The sequence below is a fragment of the Ahaetulla prasina genome, chromosome 1, assembly GCF_028640845.1.
Source record: "Ahaetulla prasina isolate Xishuangbanna chromosome 1, ASM2864084v1, whole genome shotgun sequence".
Taxonomy (NCBI): Eukaryota; Metazoa; Chordata; class Lepidosauria; order Squamata; family Colubridae; genus Ahaetulla; species Ahaetulla prasina.
The window spans coordinates 275,508,145-275,533,902 of record NC_080539.1 but is presented as its reverse complement, the minus strand read 5'-3'; the positions used below and the strand labels follow the sequence as shown (position 1 = coordinate 275,533,902).

Below are 25,758 nucleotides of genomic sequence, written 5' to 3'. Positions count from 1 at the left end.
CACGCATGCACGCGGCTTAGAAAATGTGGCTAAATAGGATGGCATAGTGCCGGGGTGAATGGGCAGGCCCAGCTGCAGGTCGCCACTACCGATTCACCTGAACTGGTTTGAACTGGCTGAATACCATCAGTAATATCAAGGAGCTTTCTGGTTTTTTTCTTGAGGTAAAATGAGGCCTCCTGTCTTTAATTATTTCAGCTTGTCCAGTGATCTGGCACAATGGGTAAGTTGTAGATCCCCTTCATTGAACATTGTCATCTTTGTGGGTCTTGGAAACATGCCATTTGTGTAGCAGTGTTGTCCTCTGGAATAACCCCCCCCCCCAAAAAAAAATCCATATAACTCCCTGCTTCCTTCGAGGAACGAGAGGCGAAATGGAGGCGAGACAATGTGAAGCAACAATTCCCTTTATTAGGGCAACAGCTAACAGACAACAAGATGTCGCATAGTATGTCACACTCCCACCCTTATTTCATTCTGGAAAGCCTTTAAAGAGCTGGCTAATTTGTTGCTCTTTGTATTCTTTTGTATTCTCTTTGTATTCTTTTATAGTTGTGAGCCACCCCAATTGATTGGAACTGGACAGCACCCAAGTTGAATAAAATAAATAAATATTTCTGCTGCACACATGAAATTGGATTTATCTACCTTGATTTATCTCTATTATTTCAGTCAAGACACACACAGAAAACAGTGCTCTGTGGAGAAATAACAGATTGGCTTAAATCAGAGACATCTCTTTTTCTTCTTTCCCACTCAACTTGAATCTGTTTCCCATTTTAATTCTGAAAAGAAGTGACATAGGTAGTAGAAACCAGATGAAACCAATGTAATAGTGTTTTTTTTCAGACGGGAATAAAGAGAAACAGATTGAAAGAAGAGTAGCAGAATCATGTGGCTCTATAGACTCTGTGAAATGGTTCCTATGACAACAAAATGTCATGAAAAACAAAGCTGTATTTTTTGTACTTAATTCTGACACAAGAATTGGGTGGTGAATACTGTGGGTTACCCTGACTGAGAGATAGAAGCAGGGAAGGGTTTAGCATCTGCTTTCAGCTAAGTGAAAGGAACCTGTCAGAATCCCATTTCTTTGAGTTTGAAAATGAATGCCTGTTGCAGCATATATACAGGTAGTCTTAACTTACAACCATCAGTTTGTTGTGGTCCACCCGCAGCCTGCGGAGCTGGCAGCGGAATTAGACAATGAGGAGGCTGGGGAGGACAATGGGCCAGTCCTGGAGTCAGGGAAGGCCTGGATCAGGGTTCTGCATCGGAGGCAGAGATGGGGCCAGGGCCATTTGGGAGCGATGTGTGGACTCCGGAGCCTCCAGAGGAGGACAGCAGAGAGGCAGAGGAACAAGAGGAGCCTGTTCCTAGTGCACGCAGGCGAAGAGCTGCCAGAAGGCAAGAACAGCTAAAGCAATAAGGACGACTCGGGAGTAAGGCCAGAAGAGATTGGCCCCTCCCTTAAGAGGGAGTAGCAAGAGTAGCAAAGGCTCTTGGGCTCTTTGTAGGAAAGCAACGTTGCTACATTTGTTTCTAGTTGGCGTCTCTTGTTTCTGAACTTCGTGGGGCTTTGCCAAGAAAAGCCTTTGACAAAGGTTTGTGATAAGGCCGAAAGACTTTTTCTGAAGGATTTGTTTTGGAATTAGTCTGGACTAAGATGAGAATGAAGTAATTCTCAGCTGTTCTAATAAAATACGTTTGTTTAGGACTGATTGTGTCTGGTAATAACTACTTGGGCCTAGGTCACAACACAGTTTAACAACGGTTCAAGTCTTACAATGGCATTAAAAAAAGTGATTTAATGAGCTGTCCTTGCTTATTTGACCCTCACAGCATCCCCATAGTCATGAGATCATAATTTGGGTGCTTGACAACCGGTATGTATTTACAAGAGTTGCAGTATCCCAGGGTCATTTGGTTGCCATTTGTGACCCTCCCAGCCAGATTCCGACAAGCAAAGCCAATGGGGAAGCTGGATTTGCTTAATAACCTTGTGATTCGCTTAATAATTGCAGAGGTTTGCTTAACAACCATGGCAGTAAAGGTCATAAAATCGAGCATAATTCCCTTAGCCAGCTTGCTTAGCAAATGAAATTCTGCTCCCAACTGTAGTTGTAAGTCAAAGATTACCTATATTTCTCTGTCCATCTGCAGCGGCAGTTTAATTTTAGCTTAGTGAGAGGGTTTTCTTTCCAAAATTATCCCTTCAAGATTTCTACTCAAAACTTAAGGACTCTCCAATTGAAAATATTTTCAATTGATGCTGTAAGAAAAAATATTGAGAACATGGATTTTGAGACTTTTGTCATTTTCATTTTTGAATACCTTGCCTAGAATTGATTTTCTTATATGATTTGAAGATGCAATTTTATATGAATACAAAGTTAGTCTATGCATACTGATATATTTATTTAGATCCTGCCTTTGTTATTTTTAACAAATAAATTAAGGTGGTGAACTTATATATAATCATCTGTGATAATCAGAAGCAATAATTTACTTTAGCATGAAGTTAGATTTTACCATTTTTTGCTGCATTAGTGTTTTACAATTTAAAATTATCTTTTACGTGAAAATAGAAGAGCTGACACTCATCAAATATAAAAAATGAAATACAATGTTTAATGGTGCCTCTGTAGTGTGTATTTATATGTATCATAATCTTAAAGCATAAACTGAGGTTATGAAATACTAAACCTGATGCAACTGTACCCAAACTTTCTCAATTATCTTGGCTCCACGAACTCTGCAAAGGCTATCTATGCTTCTATTTTCATTTGGGAAGCAGCTTTATATTTTGAGATATTATTTTCATCTGTTCTTCTTTTAGAGGATGTTTTTAATGTCTTTGTCACTGAATCTTTGTGATTTAAAAAGAACTTCAGGTGTTTGTAAGATATTCATTATTCTTGAACAAAATCTACTAGGTATTAAAAAGAAAAATATTGATGGATCCTGATGGATATCAACAAAAGAATACTTGCATTTATAACTGATTTTTAAGAACTATCAAGATTCTTTCAGAACAGTAGCAATACCTAATTGTTCTTAGTTGGCTTTGAATAAGCAGAGTTGAAACTGGTTAAGTATTTGAATGGGAAATCCCAGCCTGTAGGCTAGACTGCAGAACCAAACACTATCTCAGAAGAAGCCGGTAATAACATACCTCTGTATTGTTGCCATGAAAACAACAAAGGGAACACTGCTATTTAATAAGATTCCACAATAGCCAAATTCCTAGGAATATTTTATGAAAGCTTGTGATTTATGAGGCCTTTGAAACATTTTTAAATATGAGATTAGGACTGTCGGTGCTTCAGCTACTTTTTGGGAGAGTTTCAAAACACAGCACAAATGTAGAATTTATCTGCAACTCATTAAAGTAACCACTTCTGTTTTCAGGATCACAAAGCTGCAATGGATTGCTTTTTGCTGTAGTTGTGTGATTCTGTAAAAAAAGAAAAAGCAGAAATGCTTTAATGAATTACAGATAGGTGTGAAGTTCCCTTTCCAAATTTTTGGAGGCATATTTTTCCAGATAAATCTAAAGAATTGCCTAGCCTTAATAAGTAGCACCATTTCTTTTTACTGTTCATTTTTTATATTCTTTTAAGAAATGTAAGTTTTGCAGAGAGGGTTCCTTCCTTTTACAATATGGCAGAAAAAGCACTGGTTTGATATGATCACAGCCAGATATTGAGGAAATCAATCACAGATATACATTCTTAATGAGCTAGAAACATTTATCAAACCAAAGGGCTTTTGAGTCTTCCGAATGCATTATTTTTTATCTCTTATGATGTTACTTGTCAACTGAGCTTCTTAAGATTAAGAATAGTTTTAAGCATTAAAACTATTTAATAAAATTATTTAAAGTGGAATGATCCCTATGCTTTTTGACTATTTGACAAAAGAGGACACCTTAATGCCTATTGTTATATCTCATCCCCCCCCCAAAAAAACTATGCTCTTGGATTCATTTTATGTTGTCGCTAGATGTCATTTTCTGTCTTTCTTATTTAGTCAGTAGTCAACCTGATCAGTGACCTGCAAGAACAGATGTGTAAACTGCAACTGGAGATTAATAATCAAATCCAGGAAAGAAAATCACACAGTAGGAAACCAAGTGTGGAGGCAATTGGTTCTCAAAACAGCACTGAATGGGTGACAGAGTTCCCTTCACAGGAGAACTGCTTTCAGTATGAAGTATGAAGGTCAAATGTTAGCCTGAATCTATACATTTTCCTTTTTTTTTTTTTTTGAGGAATAAACTAAATATTACTAACCAGAATTTGCTGTGACCACTTGGCATGAATTGATGCTGTTTTTACAGAATGCTGTGTTTCATAACAAAGTAATGTTATCTTGTCCTGGAATTGGGGCAATAATAGGCCCTGACTCCCAGTTGTAAATCAGATTTATCTCCTACAACTCTACATTTTACTTAAAGGGATTTTGTGAAACGTTGTCAAAGCTGAAGAGCTGTGCTTGAAATAACAACAGCTATTTCTGATATAAAATTGTAATGGTGATCCATGTTTGGATGTATATTTGTAAAACCCATTTTTACAATATTTAAGTAGTTTCAAATTATGGATTATAGTGTTTTACCTATGTTGTACTCATGAGCCATGGTGCCACAGTGATTAGAATGCAGTACTGCAGGCTATTTCTGCTGACTGCTGGTTGACTGCAATTTGGCAAATCAAATCTCGCCAGGCTCAAGGTTGACTCAGCCTTCCATCCTTCCGAGGTGGGTAAAATGAGGGTCCAGATTGTTGGGGGCAATATGCTAACTCTGTAAACTACTTAGAGAGGGCTGCAAAAGCACTGTGATCTAAGTCTAAGTGCTCTTGTCTAATTTGTTAATATAGGAACATTTTATCTCAAAGTATATTATTAAGGCAGAATCATGTTGCAAATTGTAAAGACCTTGACAGGCTTGAACATTGGACCTATACAAAAAAATACAATTCAGTGATTAGAAAAGTAGGGACCTACATACTCATAGGCAAGAAAAACCAAATGCACAGATATAGAATAGATGATAGCTGGCTCGCCAGCAGTAACTGAGAGAGATCTAGGAGTCCTAGCGAATATGAGCCAGTAGTGTGCTGAAGCTGCCAAAAATGCCAATGCAGTCTTAGGTTGCATCAACAGAGGGGCAGCTTGAAGATCTCAGGAAGAGACAGTACCACTCTATACTGCACTAATGAGACCATACTTGGAATACCTCATCCAATTCTGGTCACCACAATTCAAAAAAGATGTTAAAACCCTAGAAAGAGTGCAGAGAAGAGCAATAAAGGTGTAAGGAAGCTTAACCATATGATGAACAATTGAGAGAACTAGATATGTCTAGTTTAGAAGAGAAGGATTAGGTATTATGATAGTTTATGATTAGGACATATAATAGCTGTCTTCCAGTACTTGAGGGACTGTAACAGAGAAGAGAGGTCGACCTATTAGCCAAAGCATCTGAGGGCAAGACAAGAGGTAAAGGGCAGAAGATTGTTAAAGAGAGATCTAACCTAGAACTAAGGAGAAATTTCCTGACAGTGAGAATAATTAATCAGTGGAACAGCTTGTTCCTTCACAGGAAGTTTTCAAGAACAGATTAGACAGCCATTTGTCTGGAATGGTATAAGGTCTCCTGCTCGAATAGGGAGTTGGACTGTAAGACCTCCAAGGTCCCTTCCAACCATATTATTTTATGTTCTATGTTCTAAGGTCTAGTTAAGGACTTAGGATTTTAGGTCTTTCTACCCTTCTTTATTAATTTATAATGTTTTTATTTAAAGAAACCAGCCCTCTTATTTATAGAAGTATGCGAGGAATATTGAACCTAATTGCTAAGTTTGGCAAATCTGTTTTAGTAATGCATAATTAACAAGGAAAGCAAAAAAATCATTCCAGACATAATCTGTTTTTTAATTTAATTTTATAGTAATTAAAGTTTTATTAAACCTATTAAGTAATTTTTAAAAGTTTACCTATAATATGTTATCACGGTGCATCAAACTCTTATTATTTGATGGATATGAGAACATTACTGACTGTGGGCCTCCATTTAAGGCAATGATCTTCAAAATGTATTTAAATTATAAGCATCTGGTTTCATTTAGTTTATACATATTTTGTTTAAGAGAATCAAATGAATGGGACAGAGGAAAGCCTCTATAAAAACTTGATCACTTTTTTTTCTTTGTCTAAAGCTCTTTAAAGTTAATTGCTTATTCTGCAAAAACATCGCAGGGCTATCTGGGTTTTGTAGAATAAACTATCACTCTGATCAAAACCACTTTATATGTCAGGCTGAAAGCTACTTTAGATAAGCTCGTAGAAGTCAACAGGATAGGACTGACACTGGTATGCCTAACATAAGCTCATTTTAAGATTTATTATTAGCTCAGGTTTACTGAAGTTGCAGTGTTATTTTTTGAAACTTGGAGAATCACATTTTGGACATATTTGTTTTGCTCCTGTTATTTCTTTAAAGGAATGCCTCCACCTCTGTTTCATTGCTCTACATTAAATATAACTTAGTAAGTGGTTAACATAAATTGAAAAACAAAAAAGAAACTGACCCAAAATATTATATATGTGATTTTCCCCATCGGATTAGATCAAATAGGGTCATCTTTTTCCAAGTCCCATCTATCTGAGAATGACAGTACCTAAGAAATTCCATTTTTTATTGCTGTTTCAGTGTGTGGGAATATTCTGTCTACATAGATCCAGCCTATACATTGCCTCCTGGTTCAGGAGATACTTAAGACCTAGCTTGTCCATCTCACTCTGGAAGAATGCATGTTATGTTGACTGCACTTGTCTTTTTGTAAAGCTAAAAATGGAATTTGAAGTGACTTTATACAGATAGTCCTCAACTTGCGATTAGTTGCTTAGTGACTGTTCAAAGTTATGATGGACCCCCCAGAAGGTGTTTATGATCCATTTACAAAGTTTCAGCAGTGGGCCCCTCCACCATCATATGAGAACATTTCAGGCACTTGGCAGTTGGCCCCCATTTATGGCCGTTTGAAACGTTCCACAGTCATAGTACAGTGACTAATGATATTTTTTGCCAAAAATCAGCATTTACTTTACTTTTTGGCAAAAAAGCTCCAGAGCTGAACAACAATTTTGCTTAACAACTGCAAAAAACCCCATATGTCATAAAATCTGGTCTGGTCAGGTGCTTTAATGATGCTCATGATTTATTAATGGAATAGGCAAACTCCATTACTGTCATATGTTGAGGATTACCTGTAGAATACCAAACATCCATATTAATGAAAGGAGATTAGGAATAGAAATTTCTGGTTTGTAAATAAAACAATGTATCTGCCACATAAAATAGAATGTTTGATTCTGCTTCAACTACCGCAGTGTTTCTTAAACTTTTTTTCTCTCAGGGCCCCCTCTCATTTTTAAAAATTATGGAGGACCCCAAAAGAGCTTTTGCTTGTATGGGTTATAATTATCAATATTTACTGTATTAAAAATTAAAATGGATGCATTTGCTTCTTACGACTGTTTCTTGGAATCTTAATATTATATTATTTTTCAACATAGACTGCTAATTTTTTTTAACCCTTGAGAGGTTCTTGGGGGAAGTCCTAGTACCACCTTTTAAGAAACTCGCACTTTAAGAAACACTGCCCTACTACAATCTTTAATATTATCAGTCAAGTCATTTTACCATAACATACTGTAAATGTACCTATGGAATGTATTTGTCATTGATAATAATGTTTACATGTGATTAGTATAGAGATGATTGAACTGTAAATGCAATGTCATTAAGAAGTATTTTTTTATCTCCCACTTCTCTCCAGAATTTGTTACAGGAACTCAAACACCTGAAAATTAAGGTTATGGAGCTAGAAAATGAAAGGAGTCAATATGAATGGAAACTGAAAGCAACTAAAGTAAGCAACACAATATAGAGAAACTTTTCAGCTTTGCCCCAGGAAAGATATGGACCAATTTGACTCTGCTCAGAACAAATGAGTAACAATTGTTTTCATATTTGTTGATTTTAAAATATATAGTCCAATTGCATGATCCCCAAGTTCTGCCACGCTTGGCTTATCTTCCAGCAATATCCTCTTTGGGGAACGTTCTTCAGTTGTCTTTGGGATCTTCAAAAACCATACAAATGCGAAAGCACACCCTGTTCTCATGTGATGTAAAGGCCACATGAGAACACACATCCCATTCTCATGCCAGAAATCTTCCAGAAATTGTGAGAGAATGGGGTGTGCTTTCAAAATGGTTGGACTTTGGTGTTGGTGAATGTTGGCATGTGACCCAAAATACCATGTTATGTCGCCTTTGACATCTACAGCATAGGTTCACCAACACTGTTCTATGTTGTACATTCTAATTTCCAGAGGGTTATAGTGTGCATTTTGATTCTTTTTGTTTCTGAGTTTTCTCACAAGAATGCTTTTGTGGGATATAGGGAAATATCAGAATGAAGGGAATATATAAAGCCTAAAACATTTTGTGCAGATTGACTCTTACAGAATATTTCAGTCAAATCACACTGTTACAATGAACACTTAGTTTGCTGTTTGAAATTTCCAGCTGCTAGAACAGGGCTCTTCAAACTTGGCAGCTTTAAGACTTGTGTACTTCAAGGCGTTGTGGACTTCAAGTGGCTGGAGAATTCTGGGAGTTGAAGTCCACAAGTCTTAAAGCTGCCAAGTTTGAAAACCTCTGTGCTAGAAGTTAAGTCCACAGAAATGTCATAGAAATCGAGAACATAGGTACGTACAGATGTACAATAATTATTATGCGATCTAGCCCCCAGACTCTAGACCAAGATTCTGCAAAGTGATCAGTGGGAGCACAATATCCATTATTATTGCTTTATTATTATTATATGTAGTACTATTAGTAGCATTTATTAAATTATGTTCATATAATAAACGCTTGAGGGTCAGTGAACAATCTGAAACTTTATTAAGGGTTATTGAGTTGAAGAGTTTGAGAAGCCCTTTTCTAGACCATATCGTAATAGATAGTTGTTTTGAAACCTGAACACAAAAGCCATTCTTCTCTTGAAACTCCTATAGCCAGATATTCCCTACCTTTTAATTAAAGCAATAAATAGTTCATGCTGTGTAAAACCAGGATAGGTATAGGATCATATATGAATCCATTATCTGGTCTTCTAATCCCCTAAAAAATAAAAGCAGGTATGGGGCTCGTTTCTAATATTGTTGAAGTAAATAATTCACAGTGATTCTTTGTGTATTACTTTATTGGCAAAGTGTTAAGGTAGAAATAATTATTATTTATCTGTTCCTTTAGGCTGAAATAGCACAGCTTCAAGAACAGCTAGCTCTAAAAGACTCAGAAATTGAACGATTACAGAGTCAAATCTCGAGGACATCAGCAAATAATGAAATTGCAGAGAGAGGTAATGGTGTGTGCTTTATTTCTATTATTGCCAGATGTTTTAAAGAGCCATGTGTAGACTGTTATTATTTAAAGTGAAGTGTCTAATAGATAGCCATAGTGCCAAAGAGAATGAAAACTGATTTTCTCAGTTATCCATGCAGCATTTCTGTGTTTATTAAGCTATGACAGTTGCATTCCCATATCCTGCTTCATTACCTATGTATTGTGTCACAGTTTTAATTGGCTTGCAGCAATTTAGGTAGAATTCCCACTGTAATCTTGTTTTATAATAGGCAAGAATATACTCCTGCTAAGAGTTTGCTGGAGTTAGACTTGCTCTCCATATTCTGGAGAAGAGGAATTGTTTTTCATTAACTACACTAATAGTTATTATTATACACTATAATACACTAATATACACTAGTAATAGGCAATATTAAATGTTATTCTTACTTTCCCTTATTTACCAATATGGTAAATAAGTCACACAAGCAAAATACATGTTTACTGGCTGTGTTTTAGTAAAAATTGTAGAAAGTTCTGTCAAAGATGCTTATTTGGAATCCTGTACTGAGTCAGGGATTGCAACTAATGAAGTACACGGCCATTTCCCACTTGATGATTTCATAATGTTATACAATAATTATTCAGCCTTTTATCCTTCCAGATCAAATGTGGATAATTTAATCTTGTTCTCCTACTTATGGTCAGTAAAATTAGTGATACTTTACCATAAATAAATAACTATTTTAAGATGTTTTGCAAAGATGTCTTGAGACACACTAGGATTGCTTATTAAATGGATAGGAGTTCTATTTATTCATAATTTTGTTGCATCTTTTGCATTAAACGCATGTTTACTAGATTTGACTATAGTCAAAAACTAGATTTGACTATTGGCTAAAAGTTGCTAGAAAAGTTAGCAAATACACTTGTTTTTGAAGACCACTGAATCGTCTGCGGATTCTGAAAAGAGGGCCTGTGCATTTTAAGTGGTTAGCTCCTTACAAACATTCTTAACCTCCTTTTGAAAATGGGAAAGAGATTAGAAATGTCAAGTAGTCTTTTATTTTTGGATGCATATTTCGGTGGAAATGAATATAGTTATCTCCTCTGTTTTTTCCTGCATTCTTGATTGACTTTCTCCATTTCCTATTGTAGAGGAAGTGTATAAGAGAAGGCTAAAAGAAAAACGTAAGCCCTGAGATTTCACTTTCTTGCCTTGCAAACACAAATTTCAGCTAAAATGCATTTCTGCAGCAGTGAACATTAATTTATAATTTGCTGCTAAATAATAATGTTAATATATGTGAATCAGGGGTGAAATATAAAATTTGTTACTACTGGTTCTGTGGGCGTGGCTTAGTGGGAGGGTAATGTGACTGGGTGGGCGTGGCCAACTTTTTTTTTTTACTTTTAAAAGCATTTTTTCTACAACTACTTTAGCTGAAGAGGTTGTAGAAAAAATGCTTTTAAAAGCCTCTGATGATCAGGCAACTCAGCTGGGATCGCCAAAGAAGCCTTTTAAAAGCATTTTTTCTACAACTCTTCAGCCGAAGTGGTTGTAGAAAAAATGCTTTTAAAAGCCTCTGATGATCCCAGCTGAGCCACGCGATCATCAGAGGCTTTTTTTTTACTTTTAAAAGCATTTTTTCGGCCAAAGAAAAAATGCTTTTAAAAGTGAAAAAAAAAAAACCTCTGATGATCGCGCCGCTCAGCTGGGCATGGAGGGGGGCAGGAAGTTTTGCTACCGGTTCTCCGAACCACCCACTGCCATCGCTACCGGATCGGGCGAGCCCGTCCAAACCAGGAGCATTTCACCCCTGATGTGAATAACTCGCTATTGAAAGCAACCAGACAGCTATTTGAATGATCTAAACACAGGTAGTTATGATGGTAATTGGGACCAGAATTTATGTCACTAAGTGATGTGATTGTAAAAAACAGTGTCGGATGACCACATCATTTAGCAACAGCAATCCTGGTAGTTCCTACTGCTGTCATTAACCAAACCCCACCAGTCGTTAATGAGGACCCACCCTGATCCACTTCCTGCATTGGTCCCTCCCAGCTCCAAAGTTCAGTAAGGAGTAACTGCCTCCTCTGCCTTCTTTTCAATTCCCTTCACCCATCCAGCTCCCTCTCATCTCTGTCTTTTGGCCACCTTGTGCAGCGACATTTCATGGCAGTGGTGCTATAGCTGAAGTAAAAGCCTAGGGCCTTCAGTCTCAGCCAGCTGCCACCATCCCCAGGCCACTAATTCAACCCTAGTGCCACTGTTGAGGAGTGCTTCCTCAGACTCCATGCCATGGCCAACCACCCCAGAGCTACAGCACAAAGCTCCAGCCACTTCTCTACTCTGCACACCACAGACCCACAGCTAACTTTTGTCATCTTCCTCCCTCTGCTGATGAGGCATGCTCAGCTCATCCCTGTGCAAGGCAGCTGCCGGGCATGCCAGGCCTTCTTCCTGAGGCCACTCGCGCTGTTCTCCAAATAGCCTGCGCTGTTCTTGCAATTCTTTGCAAAGTTTCTGAGCTTTCAGAAGCTTTCATTATTTGTGAAAATAGTGTGTGCTATTTGGAGAACAGCTCAAGTGGCCAGCTGAGATTACTGATGGCCCCAGGCCTCTACTTTAGCCTCAACACTGCCACCACCACCAAGGAGTCCCTGCAGGGTAGACAAAAGGAAGAGACCATGGGGAGATAGGTGGCTGGGCGAAGTTGAAATGCTCCCCTGGTCATAACTGGGGACTGATGGCTTTGGGCCAGTTATTCAGTCTCATCTTAGCCCCACAGGGCTGTTGTTATAGGGAAAATAGGAGGAGATAGGAATATTATGTATGATTGCTGCCTTGAGTTACCTATAGATAATAAAGATGGGATGAAAATGTAAATAAACAATAAATGATGACATAACTATGGGGTGCTGTAAAGGCCATAACTTCAGGGACTTATAAGTACCATTCATTCAGCACCATGTAATTTCAAAGAGTTGCTACACAAATTATTGTTAAATGAGAATTACTTGTACTACATGATTTGTGTTGCAGATAGCATTTTTGTTGTTTGTTTTGTCTGTCGAAAAAATAAATCTCAAGTCTGAAATTAGATAACACTTTTAAATAGGCTCTGTCAAAGTCAATAAATTCCAGTACAAACTCTTTATAGTTACATTTTGAGTAACTAAAATGCTACTGCTTAATTACATGTTGTTGATTTCAGTGGGTTTATTTGTAATAAAATCTAATTCTAACCCATAAAGATCTTTTTAAGTGCTTTTCTACAGCGGGTCGCAATACTCAATCAATTTTGACAGATTTCTAAGCAGCAGCAGACCTGCTTATTGAATTGTAGACACTGAGGTTGTAGGATAGACTGGATAGCTGAAAAAAAATCTTGAAATGCAAACCACCATTGGCTGCAATGAAATGATAGAATTGTATTAACTTCAGTTCTTAGATACTTTTTTCCTTTTTATTTCCAACACCCATCCAGCATTTATAAATTAATAAAAAATAATAATAATAATACAAATTGATCTTTTAAAATATTTTACCTGTCTAATGGAGTACTTTTAGAGTACTTCAATATTAAAAGACCTTGCTGTGGCTCTTTTAGAAGGTTAATGTTTATTGTTTGTTTGTATCCCACCTTTATTATTTTTACAAATAACTCAAGGCAGTGAACATATCCAACATACCATCCTCCTGCTATTTTCCCCACAACAATAAACCTGTGAGGTGTTTTGAACTGAGAGTGTGTGACTGGCCCAAGTTCACATAACTGGTTTTCATGGCTAAGGAGGCACTAAAACTCACAATCTCCCAGTTTGTATCCTGGTGCCTTAATCATTAGACCAAATTGGCTCTCAAAAATCTCTTAATACAAAATGCACATTTTTCCCCCTGTCTGGTTACTGCACATTACATGCAATTTTGTATGGCCTTGTCTTTCTTTCAACTTTAATTTTTAAGATACATTAAAATAAAATATATAATTACTAACTCTGCTACTTCTAGAGTATACTTGTAGAATATACTCAGTATACTTTACAAAACTTTATAAATCATTAGAATGAATAATCCAAATTTTTTGCATGAAATTATCTCTAAACAATGATATTTCCTCCATACTCGACTAATATACGTAACTAGCGCTCATTCTTTCTTTGTATTTTCCTTATGTGTCACATTGCCATCTTTGCCGATTATTCCTTTGACGCTTAAATAAATTGAATCATTTTGCATTACTGCACAAAAAATTCTGGAACTTGAGAAATGTCCATTTAAAATTCCTCAGAATTGTTTGAGCAGATATTATAATCAAATCCATTTTTACATCATCAGCTGTATCTTTTTCCTAAAATGCTAACAATTTCATGTCTGCAGTGAAGAATCTTCCATCCAGTAGTACTTACAATATTTGAGCCATTTATCCATGTTTTATCTTTGAAGAGTGACTGAGCTGTTCTATTACAGTAAATCACCTTAGAATAAATCCAACATATAAATAAAGATTTTACATATAGACTAAAAAAAGGCAACCAAACTGGCTGCAAGAAATGCAGGCAGCCTCTAGTTGTTAGCAAAGAAATTGAGTTTTCCATTTTTCTTAGCTGCCATCTAGTGATAACATGCATACTTGCAATCCAGTCTGGAAGAAGACCGTGAAGATAGCCAACATTAAAAGAAACACACAGACAAAAATCTTATATTTTAATAAGACTAGCAGAAGGTTGTTATAGCATGCGGTGAATACCTTGTGCATAACAAGACTTTACTTTTCCTAAAACTCCCTTAAGCAGATTCAAGAGAAAAGGATACAGTGGAACAGTTGCTACCATTTTTCTCTTGAATGGCATTACTAGATTTTCTTCCAAGGACTTTTATATCATTTAGTAAAGCAGAAAGAGACAGTTATTCTTAGGAATAGGAAAGAAGATCAAAATCCATACTTTATAACCATCTTTGTCCTTTCAAGTGATGTTTTAAGGAGGTGTTTTTTTTTATTTTTGACAATTACTTTGGGTTTGAAATTGTCCATTTTCTCATATCTAAAATATTACACTTTGCGCTGCAGATTTACTTTTTAATACGCAACTGGTTTCTGTAATCCATAGAAATCTGCCTATATAAAGACACAGATACAGTTATATGTATAGTTAAACATACAATTTTGAATCTTATACTAGTTGTACAACTCTAGGCTAATTTTTTTTCCTGTTGTGTTTTTATTTTCTGCTGTATTTTTATTAACTTGAATGTTGTATAAAAAATAGTGCTAATTTTTTCCCCCACGTTCTTCTCCCTTATGTAGCTTCTCTAAACTTCTCTCTTCCACCAAAAGAAGGCTATTATAGAGCAGAATTGTGTGTGGGGTGGGGGGGGGAGAGAGCTGAGGCCATTCCTTTTTAAAACATCACTACTTGTACTAGAAGGGTGAGGAAGTAGAACAACCATTGATAGCCATGCTAGCCAAAGGACCACTGAAGCATCTTCGGACAACACTGGCTCATTTGGCTGGGAAACAGACAGGAACAGCACCCCCTATTGGATGCAATTGAACAGAGGAAACCTTTACCTTTTTTTTTTTAAAGATACATGCACATCTGATAAAACCTGGGAACTGATACTCAGGAACTATTTGCTATCATTTCAATAGGAAGAGAGGCAATGAAGGTGAAATAGCTACTGTATTATGGTTCACTAAATCGACCATTTTGGGGAATTCACACTTTTCAAATATTGTTTCCATTTTTAGACCAAGAAGTTCAGCGTTTGAAAGTAGGAATGGAATCACTATTGGCTGCAAATCAGGAAAAGGTAAGAAAGCAGTTATGAGTTAGCCCTGGGGGTTTCGTTGTGTTTTGTTTGTTGGAAGGTAATGTTAATAGACAATCTGTTTGGTTTCCAGCTGCACTTGCCTTGTGCCTTTAGTTACAGAACTAAACTCTGATCTGCTCTAACTTTTTTTTTTTTAATTTGAATTTATATCCCGCCCTTCTCCGAAGACTCAGGGCGGCTTACAATGTGTTAAGCAATAGTCTTCATCCATTTGTATATTATATACAAAGTCAACTTAATTGCTCCCAACAATCTGGGAACTCATTTTACCTACCTTATAAAGGATGGAAGGCTGAGTCAACCTTGGGCCTGGTGGGACTTGAACTTGTAGTAATTGCAAGCAGCTGTGTTAATAACAGACAGACTTAGTTCGTTGAGCCACCAGAGGCCCGTTATGTTTTCTATCTGATCTGAAGAACAAGCTCAGCCTTTCCCTCTTAAAAAGAGAGATTTTTTAAAAAAGAATTTTATTAATTGTTTTAAATAGCATAATAAAAGCTAATACAAACCAGGTTTTTAAAAAAGAGAAAATAATGCAAGGAAAAGGAAGACTAATGTATGAAAAGACCCCAAAAAGTGACTTCCTACCCTCATCATGATGTGTAAACAATTTCAAGCTCTTCACCTCCTGTTAGCTAAGAAATATAAGACTCTTCATCCCATAACCTATCTTAGCTATAGGGAAGTCACATAATAGTATTGCTCTTCAATCCCGTTATCAGCAAAATATTCAAACAAAACTCTAAAATTTCCAGAATATATATATGGAACTCAACATTCTACATGTCAGCTGTAACAGAATCATTTACAACTTTTAAAAGCCGTACAATGGTTCCAGTGAATATCCTAGTGTAATCTAAATAAAAGAAAGCCCACATTGGAAAGCCACCATTTCTCCTTTACAAAAAACAAGCTTCAACATACCACATTCCAGAAAGAAGCTTATCTCTACAATATACATTCCATATCTCTAAAGTATAAGCACATCCACATTTCATATATTTAAAGTAATCCTAATATCCTAATATAAACAAAAGACTAACATTTAGCATAACAAAGAGAAATGTTTTCTCCTTTAAAAAGACCAAGTCCTCACTTTAAATTTTCAAAAAGCAGTTAAATACAAAGCCAGTTTAACTTCTGTAAATTTAGGATTGCATAAAGTAGATATAAGGGAAAGAATCTTTACATCATATTAAATGTGAGCAAATCCTGTACCATATTTTTCCAACTAAAATATCAGTAAATCCAGAAAGAGCCACCCAAAATGACAACATATCCCATTCAGAATTCTTTTTATAGAAAAAATACCAGTAAATCCAGAAAGAGCCACCCAAAATGAGAACATATCCCATTTTATCAGTCAAATAAACCAACTTTTTTATCTATATAGGCAGTCTTTTTCTGTATTCCATTCAAATGGTTTTTGATCCTGGTTATAAATTACTTTAGCATTTTAAACAACCTCTTTTGTAAATCCAACAAAAGGAAATTATTGGAATTGTTCTTTGGGATTATCATTTTTACTTTCTTTTTAATTTGTAGAGCCTTATCGAGACTTCTCGTAACATCTGGTTACAAATTCTTATTCAGAATCTTTTATAGTTTTCTCAAATAAATTTTGCTGCATAGCTTGTTCCATAAGATCTTCATCTGGGAACCAAGTGTTCTCAAGAAGACCCAACAAAGCTGACATGAATGAATCAAAATCATGACGCAAATCCTCATGCAGTTCCTCAAAGATGTGTGTAAACTCCATTATAAATTGCTTGTCTTTTATGTCTCCAATCTCAAAACTAAAATTTATTTCCCACAGGGATGCATTTATTATTAAAAAATAATCTCGGAGTCTTAACATTCAAAGTCCAAAACTCCAGAATTTTCTGACCCTTAAAATTTTCTACAGCCAAAACTTTGTCTTGCTTTCAGCTGTTTAAATTCTTAAAGATTATAAAAATAAATCTTTATATTCTTATATTGAAAACTGAAAGCACTTTCCCAGTACTTCCAGCCTTGTCACTCTGCAGGTGTCTTGAATTTGTTTAAAGTAGGTAAAAGACAATTTCTAAAAATAGATAGCAAGGGAGGTACACAAACTTCATGTCATTGGAAAAACATCATTTGCAGTTGGAACAAATATAGTGAATTCCACTGTCTGCCAATTTCATCATTACCACCACCCCTACCATCATTACCAGAGATAACTGTCTTTCAATCAATCTCTTTGTGAGGAAGAGGAGCGACCATAAGGAGAAATAACTTGAGCAATTTCTCATCTCTTTGATCCAGAGAGGATTGTATGAGACAATCTGTGCCAGCCCCTGTGTAACTTCTGCAACTGTTGGTTCCACTTGTCTGTTGAGCTATTTTCATTCAGCCATATTCCTCCAGAAATCTCTTCGAGATAGAGATTTTAAAAAGAAAAAAAAAACCTCCTTGCTTAGGAATATCCTTTCCTTTCCATTCTGCATTTCTCCATCCCAAACTGAAAGATGTTGAGTATCAAAAGTTTAAATCAAGATGTAGTGAATGATCATGAATATTGTTTATTTAGTGTTAACAAAATTTTATCCTGAATCCAATGGGCCTTATGTTTTTGAGTCCCATGTATAGACAGTCACTTTGTTTTCTCACTCCTCTTTGAGACTCCTCTTTGAGATATGCACAAACTCCTTCAATAGCTCACAAGCAGCTGTAGCTACACCTTTACTCATCTCTCTTGTTCTCTCACTGCTAGATCTGACCCAATCCAACTCAAGGAAAGGCAAGCTCTTCTGAGGATAAAGAGCATGCAACTTGCATTGTCTCTTTTTAAAGGTTTTATATTTGCTGCTCAAAATCTTACTGTGCACAATACTAATTGGTTAACTCGTGCTCATTTATTTCTTTGGCTGGTTTCTTCATTCCTCAGGTATCTGTTCTGTCTCCCTGTTCCTCCTTGGAAGCTATCCATGATGCACTCATTTTGAGGTCATGGTTTTTGGCATTGTATAATGTACTGACTTCTTACTGCTTTTTTTATTCCTTATGCTGTCTCTAGCCTTTCGGAATTTTGTTTTTATTTTTAATTATTACAATTGTAAAGTGTCTTAATCTTTTATTATAGTTATTCTATTTTCTTTGTATTTTTTGGAATATAAATTATATTCAAGCCATAGCTGGGTGGGAGGAAATTTTTTTTATCAAATATGGTTGTGAAATGCTCCTATGATTTGCTTTTTACAAGAAACAAAATGAATATCTAAGTACAGTTTTCCAAATATCAAAGTGAATGCTGGTGCCAGCAGTGAGAACATGTTGCATTTTTTGTGTGTCTGACCTAGAAAAAAATATAAATAAGAAAGTGGCAAAGAATTGAAGCCTTTGAACTATGATGCCCACCTAGAAACAAACAATCTACTCTCTAATAAACAATTTGGTTTCAGAAAAAAGTTATCATGTAACTTACAACTTCTTCACTGCAAAAACATATGGACTACAAATCTTGATCAAGGCAAAACAATAGATGCAATTTACATAGACTTCTGTAAAGCTTTTGACTCAGTGGTACATGACAAACTTCTCCTAAAACTAAAATCCTACGGCATCTCCGGATCCCTCCACAATTGGATATCAGCGTTCCTGTCAAACAGACAACAAGTGGTCAAAATAGGCAATGCCCTATCAAATCCTGTTCCGGTCAATAGCGGCGTTCCCCAAGGCAGTGTTCTTGGACCAACACTCTTCATATTATATGTTAATGATCTCTGTGACCATATTAAAAGTAATTGTGTTCTTTTCGCTGATGATGTCAAACTATTTAACACTACCAACAATACAGCTACCCTTCAAAAAGACCTTGATTTTGTGTCAGAATGGTCAAAAACTTGGCAACTCCAAATCTCAACCAGCAAATGCTGTGTCTTACACATTGGAAAAAAGAATCTAAACACTAAATACAAACTCGATGGACATTATCTTACAGATGATCCCCACCCTGTCAAAGACCTTGGAATTTTCATATCCAATGATCTAAGTGCCAAAGCCCACTGCAACTACATCGCAAAAAAGGCTTTAAGAGTTGTAAACCTAATCTTACGTAGCTTCTTCTCCAGAAACACTACACTACTAACCAGAGTTTATAAAACATTTGCTAGACCAATTCTTGAATACAGCTCGCCTGTTTGGAACCCATATCACATTTCAGACATCAATACAATTAAACATGTCCAGAAATATTTTACAAGAAGAGTTCTCCACTCCTCTGTAAACAACAAAATACCTTATCCCACCAGACTTGAAATCCTAGGTTTAGAAAACTTAGAACTCCGCCGACTCCGACAAGACCTGTGTTTAACACACAAAATCATCTATTGCAATGTCCTTCCTGTTGAAGACTACTTTAGCTTCAATCACAACAATACATGAGCAAACAATAGATTTAAACTTAATGTTAACCGCTTCAGTCTTGATTGCAGAAAATATGACTTCTGTAACAGAGTTGATAATGCTTGGAACACACTACCTGACTCTGTGGTCTCTTCTCAAAATCTCCAAAGCTTTAACCAAAAACTCTCTACTATTGACCTCACCCCATTCCTAAGAGGTCTGTAAGGGGCGTGTATAAGAGCACAAACGTGCCTACCGTTCCTGTCCTATTGTTTCCTTTCATTATATCCAATTAATATAATTATTACATGCTTATGCTTATATATATGCTTATATATTATATAGTTACTTTCATGCTTATGCTTATATATACTGTTGTGACAAAATAAATAAATTTTAAAAAAAGACTCCTGCAAGTCCCTTGGACTGCAAGGCGATCAAACCGGTCAGTCCTAGAGGAGATTAACCCTGACTGTTCTTTAGAAGGCCAGATCCTGAAGATGAAACTCAAATACTTTGGCCACCTAATGAGAAGGAAGGACTCACTGGAGAAGAGCCTAATGCTGAGAAAGATTGAGGGCAAAAGAAGAAGAGGACGACTGAGAACGAAGTGGCTGGATGGAGTCACTGAAGGAGTAGGCATGAGCTTAAATGGACTCCAGAGGTTGGTAGAGGACAGGATGGCCTGGAGGAAGATTGTCCATGGGGTCACGATGGGTCAGACACGACTTCGCAACTAACAACAACAAGAACAAAAAAATATACCTTCATCATTTGGCAGCAAACCACAGAAACAACTTCAGGATTTGGAAGACTAGAAAAAGTCTCATGTATCTAATGTTACATATAGAACTTTCTGTGTTTGATTATTCTGATACGCTTATAAATTCAGTGTTGTTGTCTTTCCCTTTATAGGACCGCCGCATAGAAGAGTTAACCGTTTTGCTAAGCCAGTACCGAAGAGTGAAAGAGATAATGCTAGCTGTCCAAGGTATAATTAATTACTGATGTATTGACTGGAAGATCCTCAAAATGGTCTCATCTAATTTAATAACTAAAATGTATCTAATGCTCAAAAAAAAATGGCCAACTGCCTTCATTACCATCTCCCCCCCCCCCCGCGCAAAAAAACCTTTTCTGCTTCTTTCTCAAAGTTATTTGATGTATCCTTATGTTACACAAATATAGATTCTACTTCAAAATGTTTCAATGAAGTCTTGAATCCTCTATCTGGAATAATAGGCAGAAAAGACTTTTTGAATTCCAATACAGTGTTGAACCTTTTTCTTTTTTTCAGGAGCATTTGTAGCTCTGTGGATATTTTGTGTTGAATGCAGTGTAATAACCTCTATGTTTATTATGTAATCATATGTCATTCATCAGTGGATTGCACTGTCAGTATGAGAAAAGTAAAAGAAGGGTAAATGAGTTTTTTGCTCTGCTATTCGTGTTTATGGCAGGTAAACTGTAGAATAATATTGATTAGAGCTGTAATCCACAAGGTACTATATAGAAATACAGTTGTGGAAAAAACAACCTATTTCCATTTCCTTTAAAATTGAATAGACTGATAAATGCTTGTGTTGTTGTTTCAGAGGGAACATTTTAAAATAAAAGGATTATGCACTTGTTTACTACAGTATAATATAAAAATGTAAAAAAAAAAGGAAACTGGTTTGCTGCTGATATGTTGAAAATAACTAAAGAAAAGCTGAATTCAAAAGGCAACAGAGACAGAAAGGTTTGCCTAGCTACAGGAAGAATTAAATAAGAAGAGACATCTTACATCTAAGGAATTGCATCTAAACAAACACAGCAAAGAGAGTGAGAATAACATTTGGAGGGGAAGCACAGGCGATTTGTTTAAGAAAATTAGGATAACAGTTTATGTAAATATAGAACACAAAGGTCTCCTGAAGAAAGAAAATTAAGAAGGTGCAAATATTTGGAGGAATTTTGCCAAAAAGATTGATGATGGGTAGAAAGGTTTGATCACTGAACTAGAGCTAGAAATGAAGTTAAATGGGTTCTAGAAGATATTGCTAACAGTCAAGCTACAGGAGTTGATGAAATACTAGCATTGCTGTTTATATTCTCAGAAATTAAATTAAAACTGTTTGAAGTTTGTAAGCAAGTATGGAAAACATAGCAGCAGCCAAGGGGATGGAAATGTTCAATACCAAAATAGGGCAATCCTATTTTTCAAACTACTAAATGGCTGCACTTAATTCAGACGCTAATTTTAAAGATACTCTGATCCAGATTTCAGTAATTCTTGGAATAATAGCAATAGCAATTATACCGCTCCATAGTGCTTTACAGCACTCTCTAAGAGGTTTACAGAATCAGCGTGTTGCTCCCAGTAATCTGGGTCCTCATTTTACTGAACCTCAGAAGGATAGAAGGCTGCGTCAACCTTGAGCCAATCAGGATCGAACTCCTGGCAGTGGGCATAGTTAATCTCTAATACTGCATTTTAATCACTACACCATCACAGCTTTAATAATGAATAAGAAATGCAAGGTAAACAAACTACATTAAAAAAAGTTGGAGATTTCTGAGATCACTAATAGCAACTAGTGGATAATGGAGAAGGCAAGAAACCTTCAAAAAGATTCTGGTTTTTCTTTTGTTGGTTATGCAAATTTGATTGTATAGACCACAATAAATTGTGATGGCCCTGATAACATTGGTCCACTTCATCTAATTATTGATACATTTGTTGCAACTTTCAGATCAGAATTTTCTGCAGGGACTTCTGTCTTTGCATGATATATCCAAAGTATTTAAAATTTATAGTAGCGTCATTATTGTTGTCTCTAGTAAACAATTTAGATTTTCTTTATCTAACATTGAACTTATGAAAACTAAAAAAAAGCAGTTATTGACACACAATCTAGACAATCACTAATAATCAGAAGTAATTGAATAGCAAGGTACAGATTGAAAGACTTAAGAAAAAACTTTGCTCAAATCACCCTTTTCCTATAAGGGATAGATACAGATAAAAATCACCATATGTTTGTCTGCGAATGATGATGAAGATGATGATGATTATATAATGAGAATTATTCTCATTATTCTCAGGTCAAGAAGAAGTGATAACATTCTCATTCTATAACTGTAAAACATTCATAACAGTAAAAGTTGTACAATCATTACATTGGAACATATTTTTAAAACCCTATCACTAAAAAGGAAAAGAATGCCAGCAAGTTGGTGAACGTAGCATAAATGTAATCTGTGTTGAATTCTGTGAATTCATATCTTTATCAGATGTGCAGGAATTTAGAGCATTGTAACATAACAAATATTCCATTTATGCTTTCCATGAAGCTTCATTGTTTGAGATCTCAATCACCTTAACTTACCTGTACAGAATGCAAAAGTCTCCAGATATATGAGCTCAAAATATTGTTTAGTTACTATGATAATAATTTTGACAATGGAAGCATGATTGATATTTAATAATGAATTTTCCCACAATAATGTAAAACTAATGAGAGAAAAAAATCAAGATTGAAGGAATATTAGTTGGCTTTTGGTCTCCTATGTCTGGTCGTCCTTAAGCATGGCTTGTTGGATGGGATGGCAAATTGTATTCAGATAATTCCTGCTTCCATTGTCAAAACTGATTTCTTTTCATGCTTAATTTATTTTCTGTGTGTTCACTTATCTTCATGACTGGGCTAAATCAGTACAGGAATTGTGACATTTTATGTGGATGTCTGATCAGAATGGGAAACATAACGGTATATATAGAACATTTATTCTCCCTTTTTTAAAATAAAAGCTGCATATCAAAATAAATAATAAGTTTTAAACCCATTTAGCCATAATAATGTACAACTAATGCATTATAGTTTTAGTGAAGCTATAATTATAGTATTGCAGTTTAAATAAAGCTATAGTGTAATACTTGCTGACATGGTACATAACTTCACATCAGAAATTACTTCAATCATCATATTTCCCATTTTGTACTCCTTATTAGGCTAATGCCAAGCCTAATCCTTTAATATTCCTTAAATGATAGGTCTAGCAAGAAGGTTGTGTTAAATTGCTCGCTTTTTTCCCAGAGCAGGCAAAAATACAGGAAGAATTGCAAGAAATAACTTCTCTGTGGCCTTGCCTCCATTTAGCTAAACATAATATGTAAAATAAATAGTATGGGGCAACATTTATATTGTGTATGTTATATTTTCCAGTGAGGTAATGTATCTTTAAAAGAGTTTATTTACCACAAAACATTCAGTGATCCAATCTGCTGTAGTTAACTATCTTTGTCTATTATGGGTAAAAACTGTAATGGAACAACATTAAAAAATAACTTGATTACCATCCCTCTCTCTCTCTCTCCCTCCCTCCACATATTCATACAAATATGTTCATGCTCTAGTATTCAACCCAATCTCTTATAGTACTTTATATTTTTACATATATTATATTTATATATTATAGCTTTGATTTAATAATATAGAAATTATAATATTTTCCTTAAATGTAATTTGATTAGCTCCTCCTTCTACTTAGGTAAATCTTACAAATATTGTTATTTGGCATGAAACTCGGAAGATTTTCCCTCTGAAATAAGACATGTGCAATGATCTGTATCTTCAACAGAGATCCTTGAATCTAATTGTTTTGGGGAAAAGCTTTTTTTTTAGCCAGATGCCTCTTACATATTGTTATACAATGGAATAATCTATATTTGGTTTCCTCAAACATTGAATAAATATTAAAATTACCTTGCCTTCCCATAAGTAGTTACTACAGAATTACTTATCAAGAGTAATTATGCTTTTCATGCATCCTCAAAATGTATCAGTGCTATAATACTGTGGTATCTATATTTATTTAATTTAATCAGACAAATTTTATTACTTGTAAAATTTATTGGATGCCCATCTTACCATAGGGTAACTCTGGGCAACTTACAGATACATTTAAGTTAAAACATAAAAAAAAAACCAAACTCATAAGGGGGGGCAGGTGCAGAGTGGGGGGAGGTGGAATATGTTATTAATCAATCACCTCCATTGTGCTGTTCCCCCACTGGGGCCCCCAGCCAAGTGGCAAAGCCACATCTCTAGGCTGTTATGAAAAGATAGGGTTGGGGCCATCCTCACATTGGGCTGGGGGGGAGAGGTTCCAGCAGAGAAGGCCCTATTCCTGAACCCGTCAGCCGGTATAATTGGGCTGATGGAACCCGCAGGATGCTTCCTCTGCCGGCATGAGTGGTACTGGCCAATCCCAGTGGGTTGAGACGATCCATGACATGAAGGGTTTTAAAGATGATCACCAACATCTTGAATTGCACCTGGAAGCAGACTGGTAACCAATGCAACTCAAGGTGTTACAGGGGTCATTTTTCGGGGGGGGGGGGGGCTACCCATGCTGCTGCATTCTGCACCAGCTGTAGCTCAAATGGTGCTCAATCATCTTGAATAATTAGTATTTGTAGTAATCTTTCCACAAGAACCAATGTTAATGAATTGCTTCATCAAATCTCTAGGTTTAAAATTATTTACAGTAGATGTATTATCTCATTTTACAGATGAGAACCCTAGTAATCTAGCCATTTGTTCGAAAGCTGTAGATCTGCATTTACATGATTGCCAATAACTAGTTCAGATCTAATTACTTCAATACCACAAACTTCTCCATCTAGTTATTGGGTCCTTCTATATACAGAGTTCATGTTTCAATTTCATAAGACATTTAAAGCGGAGCAGATTCTCAGTTTTGACTGTGTCAATTGTAACTTTAAATTTTATGTGGTAGCTCATATTGAACTGGGCATGGTTTTTGATATTAATTCTTGCTTATAACGTAATATAATTTTTAGTTATCTAAAACAAAAATATTTAATCATTCATAATTTACTAATGATGTACTGGGAAATTATAACTTCCTTGGCCTAAGATCTTTTATTTATTTGTACTTTATCATTTTCTCTATTTGTTTTATATTTATATTTTTATATACCTTGTATAAAAATGACTTCCTGGGACTAGTTCCTGCAGTTACCTTATAAAGATTTTTGGAAATGGTTTGCCATTAACAACCTAGGGTTGAGGGAGAGAATGACCAACCTAAGGTCACTCAGCTGGTTTCGTGCCTAA

The 25,758-nt window shown here is 35.8% G+C and overlaps 1 protein-coding gene across 8 annotated transcripts in view; it reads left to right on the top strand.

Moving 5' to 3' along the window:
- Window positions 1-25,758, top strand: part of PPFIBP2 (PPFIA binding protein 2) — a 98,191-nt gene that overhangs the window by 54,313 nt on the left and 18,120 nt on the right. For 3 of the 8 annotated variants that reach the window (XM_058160399.1, XM_058160461.1, XM_058160435.1), the window contains exons 5-10: window positions 4,033-4,215; window positions 7,848-7,940; window positions 9,331-9,445; window positions 10,582-10,614; window positions 15,183-15,244; window positions 20,549-20,624. In XM_058160399.1, coding sequence (XP_058016382.1) covers window positions 4,033-4,215; window positions 7,848-7,940; window positions 9,331-9,445; window positions 10,582-10,614; window positions 15,183-15,244; window positions 20,549-20,624 — 562 coding nt within the window. The remainder of the gene's footprint in view (window positions 1-4,032; window positions 4,216-7,847; window positions 7,941-9,330; window positions 9,446-10,581; window positions 10,615-15,182; window positions 15,245-20,548; window positions 20,625-25,758) is intronic. The other 5 variants (XM_058160408.1, XM_058160426.1, XM_058160417.1 and 2 more) reach the window with 5 other exon arrangements.